The sequence below is a fragment of the Sylvia atricapilla genome, chromosome 6, assembly GCF_009819655.1.
Source record: "Sylvia atricapilla isolate bSylAtr1 chromosome 6, bSylAtr1.pri, whole genome shotgun sequence".
In the NCBI taxonomy this organism is placed as follows: Eukaryota; Metazoa; Chordata; class Aves; order Passeriformes; family Sylviidae; genus Sylvia; species Sylvia atricapilla.
Window position 1 is genome coordinate 5,853,921 of NC_089145.1, and position 12,704 is coordinate 5,866,624.

At 43.6% G+C, this 12,704-nt stretch overlaps 1 protein-coding gene across 1 annotated transcript in view; it reads left to right on the forward strand.

Annotated features, from left to right (window-relative positions):
* Nucleotides 1-1,329: 1,329 nt before the first annotated feature.
* Nucleotides 1,330-12,704, forward strand: part of LGR4 (leucine rich repeat containing G protein-coupled receptor 4) — a 74,289-nt gene continuing 62,914 nt past the window's right edge. The window contains exon 1 of the mRNA XM_066320526.1: nucleotides 1,330-1,882. Within this exon, the coding sequence (XP_066176623.1) occupies nucleotides 1,698-1,882 (185 nt within the window). The 5' untranslated portion in view covers nucleotides 1,330-1,697. The remainder of the gene's footprint in view (nucleotides 1,883-12,704) is intronic.

A 12,704-nucleotide genomic window follows, 5' to 3' on the forward strand; every position in this document is an offset into this window, starting at 1 on the left:
TGCGGTCAGAGGCAGATTGTCACTGACCACTTCCTGTGCTTTTTCTCATTTATCTACAGAATGGACTGAAGGGTACCTGTGCAGGTCTGTAGTGGACTCTGTGGGTGTGCAGTGTAGGTTGAGCTGCACAGACACTGCCTGGGTGTGACTCAGGCTGTGCCAGCCGTGCAGCTGGGCAGGCAACTCACCAGGCAAGCTCAGAGCATCCAAACAAAACATGTAAAATAGGTGGGATGGGTGTGCACCAGGACAAGATCCGGTGACTTTGCTGTGCTTTCTTCAGCCAGATCTGTTTGCTCAGAGCCTCTTGTGGGGTCTGGACTAAAGCGAGCCAACAGCGAGAGGTCCCAGCTGGTTACCCAAGCTGTTACTGTTGTGACATCCCCAGTGACATGTGGTGATTGCACGGAGCATGGTGCATGAGTGAGCTAAGATAATGGGCCAGGCTTATTCCTGGTGGTGGCTGAAGGTCAGAAACATCCAAGAGAAAGCATTAAAAAAAAAAAAATAGATGACGGAAGGCACTAATGACAAGGATAGACAGGATTTTTCATTTTTGTTTAATACTCTTTCTAAAGTAGGTAGGAGAAAAGGACCCAGACTGGCACAGGTTTGGTTGCCATGTCTGAGTTGTACAAAAGCCAGGTACCACGGCAGTGTTTTGTGTGGGAAGGAAACAGTTCTTTCAAAGCAAACCGGTTTTGAGAAGAGCTTGTGCTGCAGTCACTGCTGCTTTGGCAACAGGAGTGTGAAATATTTTTCTGTCCCTGAGGCAGACGGATGGCATGGCCCCTGTGCTCATTCCCAGGGGGTGGATGTGCCATGCCAGCTGGAATCCCCTAGTACCGGACTCCGAACGGAGTTGCCTTTATGTCCTCCCGCTGCATTGTTGGGGCCTCGTTGGGACCGGTGCCTGCCGGTTGCGAGGGAATGCGGGCCCAGGCGCTCGCACGCTCCTGCCGCAATGCTGTAGCTGGAAATGGTGTCCTGAGGTCATGGGGCTCGGCGCTGCCCTCATTCACAGGCCAGCCTGGCCCCGGTCCCGTGGCCGCTCGGTTCATTGGGTCACGTTCCCGCGGGCACCGGGACGAGCGGCCTAGGGCGGCCGGTGGGCCCGGCGCCGTCCGGGGAGCGGCCGCGGCGGTGCGGCAGCAGCGCGGCCCGGGAGCGGCAGCCCCGCCCCTTGCGCCCGTTGGTTGTGCCCGAGCTCTTCTCTGCATGTGCCCCGCCCCGCGCCAGCTCTGCACCAATAGGAGCGCGGGTGCGGCCGTCTCATTAGCATACGCACCTCTGCCCTGGGCGCGGAGCTGCCGCGGCGGCAGGACCGAGGTCCGGGTGTGCCGAGCGCCGCCGCGCTCGCCGAGGGACCGGGGCGCACGGCCCGGCACCGCCACGGCCTCCCCCTCGCGCTGCCTGCGGGGCTGAGATGAGTGTTGGCGAGCAGTGCTGCGGGCTGTGCACGGGGCAGGCGGGCGGCGGAGGGCTGACTTCCCGCTGAGGCAGCCCCAGAGCCGCGCCGGACGGAGGAGCCTCTTCATTTTGATTTTTTTTTTTTTTTTTGGTCATTATTGTTTTGGGTGGGTTTTTTATACGTTTTCCCGGTAGCCGGCCAGGCTCGGTACGCGGAGGGCGCCAGGGGAGAGCCGCAGGCCGAGCCGAGCCGGGCCGAGGTGGCTGGGCGGCCGGCGAGGTCGGCGATGCGGTGCCTCGCTCTGCTTGGCCTCGTCGCCTGGGGCCTGGGGAGCTGGGCCAGACACAGCGGCGGAGCGTCACCCCAGCCCTGCCCGGCCCCTTGCAGCTGCGACGGCGACCGCGGCGTAGACTGCTCCGGGCGGGGGCTTGCGACCGTGCCTCCGGGACTCAGCGCTTTCACGCACGCCCTGTGAGTCGGGGCGTGGGCCGGGCTGGGGACGGGCGGGCAGGTTGCCGCGGCGGGGAGGTACCTGCGGCGGGTACCCCCGACAATTGCGTGTGTGTGGTTGTTGTTGCTGCGGGTCTAACGCGGCCGAGCCCGCGGTGGGGCCTCAGGCCGCACGCAGGGCCCGGCCCCGCTGGGGCAGGTGAGCTTGGCAGGGTGTGCAGCGGCGCTCCGGGGGAGGGACGTGAGTCGGCCGACTCCGAGAGGATCGGCCTTGGAGGTGTAAAAGGCTGGGAGGAAACTGCTCGGATCCTGTGGCAGCGAAAGGGGAGGATATCGAAGGGTTCGGTGGGGCCCGAGTCGATCCCGGTGCCGTCCTGAGGCGGGGGGGGAGCTGCTGCCCTCACATGTATGCCTCAGCGTGACGTCCTCGCCCTGAATCGCCTTTCTCCTAGTTTTTCTCTAGAAACCAGTTGCCAGGCTAGCTAGTTTCCTCCCAAAAGTTAAGGCATTTTCAGTCCGAAGAACGCCTAAGTCTGGTTAAATACGGCCTCTCCGCTTTTACAAAGTCTTCGCTAAGGTAAAGCACAGAGGAACCTTGGAAAAAGCCAGAGTAACTAGACGTCGAAGGTTTATCGAGTTTTGCTCGTGAATGAAGAAAAACATAAGCTCTTAAAACATTTTACCCTGTATTCTATGATAGTGTTGTAAAGCAGGCAGAAACCGGAACGTCTTGTTTTTTAGTAGTTTTGGTAGCTTTAATAATAAAATTTTAATTGAGGAATGAGCACTGTTCTGTAGAGACATGACGGAGGAGGGATTTGCAGCTTTCAGTACGGCAGCTTTGCTGATCCACAAACCTGTTAAGTTTCACAATAAAACCTGTCAGTCTTGCCCCACTTCTCAGCGCAGATTTCACAGGGTGGAGCAAGGTCTAGTATGGGCCAGTGGTCAAGTCTGGTATTACTAAAGCTTTGCCGTGTTTACAACATATAATACAGCACACTACCGCAAATGATGGTGCGTTGTTTCAGATCGGTACTGAATTGCTCTTTTGTCAGAATACAACAGTGGTGTGTGCCCTCGAAAATTGCACTTTTTTCCTTTCTCTTTGTTTGCCTACACTTAATATGCAAAGGGAGTCTGATTCTTAGTTATTGGATGTTTAGTTTACTGAGGAGGTTTCCAATTTCTCCTACATATTTGGATTGTTTCTTTTGATTGTTCAGGCTGGGTGGAGAAAGATTACTGGGCCTTTTTGGTTTTTTTTTATGTGGTGCTTGATGAATGGCACAAGTTGCAGGTCTCAGTTGCTACCTGTGCTTAAATATTTTGATCGGTTTTTTGTGCTCATGAGGTGTTAAGTGGGCCCTCACTTTGTGGTGTTTTTCCTGTGGCAGAAATTGTGGTTTCTGAATGTTCGGGGTAGGGAGTTTGACGCTGCCATCATGGACCCTTGGACTTACTACTATACAGTCTTCTCTTTCCTCCACAGATAAAACAGGGAAGTTACCCAAATTAATAAAATGCTTCAAGTCACTCTGATAAAAGCTGCATTTAAGCATAAGATTTTGTGGCTCCTACATTGTCTGGCTGTCTTACAAAATGGACTGGTACATCTGAGTGTCTGCGACACGACATAAGTTGTCTGATGGGCACAAGTTGCCATAGCCCACACCCATTTAGAGATAAGACTGCCGAAGAGTTTCGGTTTATAAGTTTCTCCTTACTGTGCAGGTAAATTTTACATACAGTGTGACACGGCAGAAATGAGAGGAGACCTGCACACGCTTCAGTGTGCTTTGGGAATGAGTTTTGTAGCTTCTGATTTTATGCTCTTTGAACTTAAAAAGAAACTTTCTTGAACTTGGGAAGAATCTATCTGGTGCTGTGGCAGTGGAGGATACTCTTGATCCCTGTTTGTGTATAGTTCCTGCTTCCTTATTTACTGAAGGAAAAAAATTGATGACTTCTTGGTACTTCTGAGCTTAACCAGCCTCTCTTGTAGTGAGGCCACTAGAACTTTAGCGTATGTAGGAGACAGCTTTGGAGGCAGTAAAAAACCTCACTTCTGACCTTGAACTGGACAATGTATAGTTTTGCCAGAGATCTTGAGTTGATTAGTGTGCAAGAACAAGGCACGAAAATAAAATCACACTCTGACGTGACATGTTTGTCTCATGGCAAAGCGCCTTAGCTATGTGAAGAGAAGAAAACTTTTCTGTGCTCTATGTCAGGCACCTTAATGATGTCAGGAAAGCCCCTTAGCATTGCTAAAGGGTGAGTTTTTGATTGTAGCTGTAGCAGCAGAGAGCCTGTAGCATAGAGATGATGGCTGAAAGAATGTTACAGGTGATGTTCTATGATACTAAAGCAAAGGTATGTCTAGATTTTTGCTTTGGCCATGAGACAGCAACTGAAGACAAGTTGCTCACAATTAAAGATGGCAGTGAATGAGTTCCAAGGCCATTGAGAATTATGTAAGGAACCTGGTATTTAATTTTTACTAGTTCTGTTTTCCTGGAGTCTTAATTTCTTTGTATTTAGTCTAATAATTTAGCCTGACTTCCCTGGTGCTGCCATGAATGGTCAGGCAGGGGTTTCTGTAGAGCCTTAAAGGCACATCCTTACAGAATACCCTTCACGTTCCTTATTTCTGTTTATTCAGCTCTTGATTGATCCCCTGCTCGTTTCTTGCTTACTGTGGTGGTTTGAAAGCAAGGAGAAAGGGGCTGGTGTGATAGTGGGGGGTTGTATGATTACCGAAGTATGGTGAGGGTGACTGTATCAGGCGGAGCAGCTTGAAAAGATGGAGAATCTGGTCCCTACTTTTGAGTCATTGGTGAACTCTGAGAGGTGGAATTTGAATAAAGCTGTCCCAACTGCTGTCATCTCAATGAAGAGATTATTAGGAGATGTACAAATCCTCAGGAGAGGCAGGTGACAGCACTAGATTGGAACTTTCTGAGGGGATGGGATAGATGGGGAGGAACTCAGAGGGAGTTGGGATGACATGACCAGGGATAATTGCTTGATACTTTTACTGTAGGCAACCATTTGTTCTGTATAATTTAGGTGGGTGTTTATGTAACTCTTAATTACCATCTGCCAGTTTTTCTGTTTATGAAGGTTCAGTTTGCTTTCAAAATAACTGTCGTCTGTGCAAGTGGTGCCTGTGCTAGAATATAAAAATGAGTTTTTTCAATGCTGTATGCTCCTGATTTTTGCTGTGATGTTTCACATGCCATGTCCTAGAAAACTTGATGCTAGTGAGAGGAAATTGTGATAAGGCATACATGTGCTTGTGCTTCTCATGCATATGTCAGTTTGAGAGCTCAAATTCCAATTTGGAGGGTTTAATACTTGTAGGAGTCTTGTGGAGGAGATTAAAAGCAAGTAATTCTAGATAATTATTTTTGGAGAGATTTTCCGTGGGCCTAGCTGACTTAGATCTTGCCTGACAACCTTGAGAAATATAGCCCCTTCTCAGTGCCTGATATTATATTTTAGGCACTTTAAGTAAGAAAACAATACAAATAGTTTCATTCTTGTGTGTATTTTCAGGGAACGGTAGAGTCTGTTGCTTTGATTTTACTTTCTTTGAGTTGTGAAAGGTGAGGAGCTCTGGCTGCCCTAGACTAGGGAATAGATTTTTCAGGATGAAATTGCCATCCTGATCTTTTGGGTTTTATTGCTCATTTAACCTAATAGTGCTGTATTTATGTGTGCTGTTGTGCACTAGCTGTATGAGGTCTAGATGTGGCAGTTGAGATCCTTTTTTCACTTGTTTTTTGCTACAGGTTGCTTCAGTAATCACAGAGAGTTGGTGATCTGTATTTTGGTATGCATGCTATCTGGAAGTACCTACATGATTGAGTGCGATGCCTTGCTCTATTTATGTATAAATGGCAAAATGATGTAGTTCTGCTTGAACTGAGCAGAGCTTGCCCTTTTTTCCCCCCCTTTTTATGTATCACTGTTATTTTTTTGTAGAATGGTGATAAAATATAGTAGGGAGGTGTGAGGTGTCTTCTTCTGATACATCTGGTACAAAGATAGAGATATTTAGTGTACTGCTATGGTCAGATATCTAAATATAGTAAGGACCTAGCTGAGTTTTGTTAATGCTGTCTGGTAGAGTTGTTGTGGTGAAAAGTGAAGATGTCCAGATGTGACCTTGAGTCTGGAAAATGTAGCATAATTGCAGTGCTCCTGAGATAGAAAAGCCTTATCTAATTAGAGGTTTGCAGGTTTTACAGGCTTGCAGGTTTGGTTTTTTTTTTTTCACTTGCCTGTGCTACATACTGGTGATGTGATGGCAAGCAATAATACCATACTTCTTTTAGAAAGACATGGTCTTGTCATTTCAATTTGAATATTCCCATAAGTCTGCAGAAATGTTGTTACATTTGTACAGGCCCATGAAATCCCACAGACAGGAGGAGTATTTCAGTTTAGTGAACATTCAGTGACTCCAGCAAGTCTTTCCAGCATATATCACCCAAGGACTGGAGTCTTTATTTTCATTTTAAGCTGGCAAATTTACCTGTCAGTCTTGTAAAAAAGTAGATGCTTTTAGGTAATGTACGCAGAGTGAAGCTATTGGTGTGTCAGAGTTTTATTAAATATTTTTGCCTTTTTAATGTTTTTGTTCGTATCAAGTTTGGTGTTTTCCTCTTCACCTTTTATCCCTCCTGCCCAAAACCCCCAGTTCTGCCACAGCATGTAATTCTCAGGTATTTGGCATTTATTTTGTACATTGAGCTTATTTGTATCAGCAATTTGTAGTTTTGTGTTTGATGCTTACTGGCAGAGGCTTGTAAGTGTGATTTTGGGGAATAAATACTAAGATAAGTCTGCAGCATGTATAAAGTTGGACTTAAGTGTCAGCAAGTTTATGCTAGTAAATAATTACCATTTCAGTTCTTGAGAAGAATTTGCTAGTAACTATGTACTTGAGAGGGAAAATATGGAAGCTGTAATATAAGGACTAAAAAACAAAACAAAACTAAAAAAAAACCTCCACTGCAAGGATCTTTGTTTATTTTGTATTCTACATCTAGAGCCAGCAATTTTTGCAGAGCACAAGCTCTTAATTACCCAGAGAAAATTACTGGCCTAGATTTCCAAAGGGCTGAGCACCCATATCACATTTTAGAGAGCATGGTAGCTGCAGGGCCCTGGGTGTATCTCTGAATGTCAGAGATCTTCCTCTCAGCTACCCTTGTGCTTTTCCTACGAGCTTGTTCCTAAATGAGCCTCTTTGGAAAGGGGTCAGAGCTGATGTTCTGTTTATATTCTGGGGGATTTGCCAACAGCCCAGGTTTGCCTGCTCCTTGTTACACAAACAAGCAAGGGAGTGAAATGGATGGGGAGGTTCACTTCAGCAAGCTGCATGAAACTTCATCGCCAGCAATTACTCTGTTAACGGCTGAATGTGTTTCAGGCAGCAGCTGTGTGCTGCCAGACTGTGTTTTTGGGTCTCTTTATGGAAGAAGCAGAAAGTCATAAATAGCTTGAGGAAGAATTAGAGAGGTTTGTATGATCCTAGCAATAGGAAACAAAGATAGGAGAAGATACATAAGAGCAGAAGTGGCCATTCATATTTGAAGAAACTTGTAAATTGAAGCAACAGAGTTTCAAATGTTACGAGACCTTTGCTTACAGAGATATCTATACTATGTCATGGATTAGAGGTCCCTGGCCGTCCTCTCTACCAGGTAGATTCACCATCTGCTTCAACAGTGAACTAGGATTTTCCTACAGAGAAATACTCTTCTGTAGTTTTTCATATCTGCCTTTCAGGTGCTGTTGCAGTTTCTGATAAGATGTTCTCAAACTTTGGTTTGAAAAGAGATTTCTGGTCATGTGATGTTGGTTCTCAATGCACTCTCAGCACAACTTGCCCTGCACAACCCTGCTGAAAAAGTGGAGGTAGCTATTGATACTTCCTTTGCTGATAGGTGGGCCACTGGTTTTGTTGATGCAGAATTGTGTGCAGTGATGGTTGTCACAGGAGCTCACACAGAGGAGAGGAAGATCTTAATATTACTATATAAATACTGTAGTGTTACTGTATAAATACTCACGGCAAAATTGTCCTCACTGCAAATATGTCTAAGAGCGTTTCTTTCAAAATCCGGTCCAGAATAATTCACTTTTGTTCCAAGTAAAGGTAGTATGTCCAATTTGGAAACATGCAGCAGCAGAGAAAAGGATACCTGGAAAGTATAATTGAATAATGAGAAAATGGCCTGTGATGTACCTGCAAAACAGTTGACCTTTTTCCTTTTTTTTTTTTAAGTGCTAAGTTCTTGTCAGTGAGTTTCACTGGAGTTGAGTTTCCAATATTTTCAACTCATATGTCGTTTGTTTTAAAATACATACTTGACATAGCAGAATCCATTTTATTTTACTCTTGAATTATTTAACTGTTACAGAATTGTGACACGGTCAGGACTTTCCACTTCCCAGAAGTATACTTCTGTTACTGAAGGAGTAAGGGAAATCTATATTTCAGCTTCACCACGAATTTGAAGGCACAATGATATTATACATCTCTTACAAAACCACAGAGAGGACTGTGACCTCAGTTTAAAGTTGGTGTCTGAAAACTGCTGTTGAATTTGAATGGGTAATAGCCAACTGATGGCATTATGCATAATGTCAGCCAGTATGATAACATGTTTTTTAAAATATAGATTTTTGAACAAATTTTTGAGCAGGTGATGTTGGTATATATTCCCTGGTGGACTGCGATCTGACATCTGTGAGGGATATGTTTGATTTTGGGAAATAAGAATATCACTTGAGGAATTTTTATCAGCCTCTTTTTCCTCCTATGTTTTTATAATGGCTATTCACTGAGTTAAAAGTAAGTCATATTTTTCTTTCATGGCCTGTTCCAGTCATACTGTTCCAGTATGTTTTGGAGCTAGTAAAACTTTGGCTAAGTTTTGAACATTTTTTTAAAAACCTACTAAGAGGTGTATTAGTAAATATATTTTGTTTCATTTGATGTCTTCTCAAAGGAAGAATGGTCTCCATAGCATGGCAGAAATAAAAGTTAATTCCTTAGGTTTCCTTTGTGTATTTTTTGCACATATATCTGATGAGTGCAATTCATTAAGGATACATATGAATTAATGAGTGTTTGGAAGATAAGAATGATATCTTTTTCATAATTGAAAAAACCTTCTTGTGTTTCTTAAGTCATAGCAGTTTTAAATGTATTCAGATGTTTGTCGGTATAATGTCAGATAACTCTAAAATATCTAAAATTTGTTGCTGAAATTTTATGTTTAGTGTGGCTCAGTAGTGGGGTTTTTGTGGATGTTCAAATCTAATATTGATAAATACATGTAACTAAAAATCTTAGTTTATAGCTTGGTCACCTTTAGGTAATTGAGACAGTGATTAGTGACTTTTGACAACTCTCAACCTCAAGATTTTGCCCAGTAAAGATACACTTGAGGTAATTTCTGAGTGTGAATTTTTTTTTGTTTTGTTTTTGATCTAAAAATCAAAATTAAAGTTTAAGATTATGAAAGCTAACTTCTTCCTTAGGATTAGGAAAATTGTTGCAAAAATGAGGATCACCATCACTTTTTTTTCAAATGTAGTAACTAATTCCTGCATGCTTTGTATAAAAATGAAGGAGGAGCCTCCTTCATTATGCTCTGAAAGACAGGATTGAAGTTGCGCAGAAGTTTCTGTCTCTGGGGCAGAAAAAAATTATCATCTGTCCCAGAGAGCAAGTGCTAATTATTTACCTTGAAAAAAGCTCACCAAAATGAAGAAAAATCCAAGATCAGGTGAAGTTGTTGAGAGGACTGTTGAGAGCACCCTCAGAAATCAGGTCCTTGGAGAGTAAACAGCCGTCTTTGCACCTCTCATTTGAGGATTTGCTTACTAAAATATGAAAGCTTTTTTTTCTTCTAAAGTGATGTACCTCCTCCTTTTCTCTCTCCAACCAGTTGTGGTGAAATGCTAGGTCTTGCAAGGACTTTTTTCACCCTAAAACTTTTAAGCAAATGTGTCTGGACTTTTAAATGGTTATGCGATTAGTAGTGAATCATAAATGGATGTGCAATTTCGGAGGTACACAGGAAAGGCCTAAACCTGTTTAATTTTAGCTTAATAATGCCGCAGATACAGTTGTGTATTTTATAAGGTTGCTCTCTGAAAACGTGTTTTAATTTGTGAGTTTTGCCATTACCTTCTTGACATCTGCATCGTTACAGATTAATAGCCTGACCTAGTGCCCCAGTGGGGAGAGCAGCATGGCTGTGCTTTCAATAGGTATGTCACTGACAATGGAAACATATGGAATATTTCATTCCCATCTTTGAAAGCGATGTATGGGGCTGTAAGGGCAGGGGGCTGGGGGCTTCAGACTTCATGGTTGACTGCTAAGCTAGCCATAAGGTTAGCTCTGAGCAATCAAAATGCACTTGCTGAAGCTGTTGTGCTTTGCCTGGCACTGTTCTGTGGTGTCACAACAACTTCAGATGTAGAACAATGCTGTTTTGGCACTGCAGTAATGCAATGTATTGCAAAAGTATTGCAGAGACCATGCAGCGCAGTTCACTGTGGATAGGTTTCGTTTTTGTGTATGTGATACTATACAGTGTTTTTTCTGAACCATTTGGGCACTGTGGTGATTGGTGTTCAGTAGATGCAAAAGGCATGAGCACAGGTGTGAGTCCTGTTGGGATGTACCTGGGATTGGGTTCTCCTGCACCCATTGCTTCCCCTTTTAGAGCACAAAATGGCACTTGTTCCCTGCTATCCAAACAGGACATGGCAGTGTGTTAGCTTGTAAAGTGAGAATTCGTTTTTCCTGCAGCCTTTAGGGTTGTGGCAGGAAAGCAGGACAGTTTGTTCCTGTTGCTGGAGGAGGAGATAGTGCAAGTTAGTAAAGGATGTTTAGGGAAGCTTGCTGCTCCTTGACTGAAGAAGTCGGTGGTATGTAGTGTTAGTCCTTTCTTTGTTACTAGAATTTGATATACGGGGTATCCTGACTGTCCTTTATAAAACTTCATCTCATTTTATTTTAAAAATAACTCTTGCTTGTGAACTTTCCATGCTGATTTCTAAATGCTGATCCAGATAAGTAGCAGATGCGGTTCTTTCATCTTGGAAAACGAAGAGTCTGTGAAACGTGTGACTGGAGTGCAGGCCTCTCTCTCTCTCTGGTGCAGTGGGTCATTCTGTCTGGAAACATGCCTGGTGTTTTTTATGTGGCAGAACTGGTGGATATGACCTTCACTCGTGCTTGTAGAAGCTGTGAAGAGGTTGTCATCTTTTTCAGGTGCTATGGTTGGAAGCCCTAGAAATTGGGTTTTTTTACTTGGGGAAACCTTTCCCAGACTGGGGGACATACCTATAGTAGTGCTCCTGCAAATTAGGAGTCCTTTAACCTACCGAAAGGAGCTCTGCACTGTTTGGAAGATAGTTGCCAGATAACACGTTTTTTTAAGGGAATTTTGCAAAGCCATATTCAGCAGCAACCTGCATATTTCTTGTTCATCTGCTATATTCACAGCTTCTGTAAATATTTACAGTAGCTACTCCAAGTAGCTGCTCTGGTGAGACTTGAATTGCTGGTCGTGTTGGGTGTCCTCTTGGGGTCTTGGTGGCATTCCTGGAATTAGCTGGGGAGAGAAAAGGAAATGGTCCATTGTAATGAGTGCTACTCTGAGAATATAATTACTGATGATTTGGGCCTCCGCAGGCTTCTGCCTTTTGGTAATTTTTTACTGCTGTCGGTTTTAGCATTTAGGTTAAAAAACACAATGGAAATGTAAGGGCTAATATTGACAAAACTGTTAATATTTTACAGAACCTAGTGTGAGTCTTGCTGGGTTTAGAAAATCCTTGTCTTTTGCAAGGGCAAATCTGCTGGCTCTGTGTTACTATGGCTAAGTGTTTGCTAGAGGCATTATATCTCTTCAATATAAGGTTAGTCATTAATTTAGAATTTACTTGCTCTTGCTTGACATTTTTTTCAAAAATTTCAACTAGTTTGTTTTTCTTCAACCTGCCTACTGCAAAGGCAGGTCTCTAGTTTTCAGACCAAAAACATACAATATCTCAGTGTTCAAGAGGATTAAGCAGGGATTTAATTTGTTTTTGGGATAATAAGTGGCAGTTGTTTCCTTCTTCAGCAGAATACTTCACAGTATTGCAGCAAGACCGGTTTTTCCTCCTTAAAACTCCTCAACTCTCCTGAGTAATTATGGCAGTAAAACAAGTCCATGTATCCAAAATGGACTAGCATGAAAACAATAACATATCTGAAATACCACTAAGAGTAGGACTGCTTGCACTGTGATTGTATCTTCACTTACCAAAAAAAAAAAAAAAAAAAAATTCCCATAATAGCGTGAATGGGAGAAACATCCTGTAACAAACATCGGATAAATCTTCAAATACTCTTGGTATTTGCCTCATCAGCTACATTCCCGATGTCCTTCAGGCAAAGTGCATCACCTGGTCTGCGTTCATTCAATGCCATCAAGAATAGAGAATAGCGGAATAATAACGTAAACCTAAAAAACCCTTGTCCCTCATGCCATTTTTCATTTAACTTGCCTCAGTGAGTTTGGTGTCCAGTCTGATTTATTTTATTATAAAAAGGTCAAGATTGGTATTGTTGGCCACTTGACTGCAAATTGACTTTGCCACCAGTTTTTTCTTTGGCATCTTCAACTGGAATAGGCAACTGCTGTTCCGTCCCTGGCCTGCAAGTGCCCATCAGGAGATATACTTTAGAGATACTGGAGAAACTAAAGATTCTAGTGTTTTGATACATGTCCATATTTTGAAAAAATCCACTTCTTTC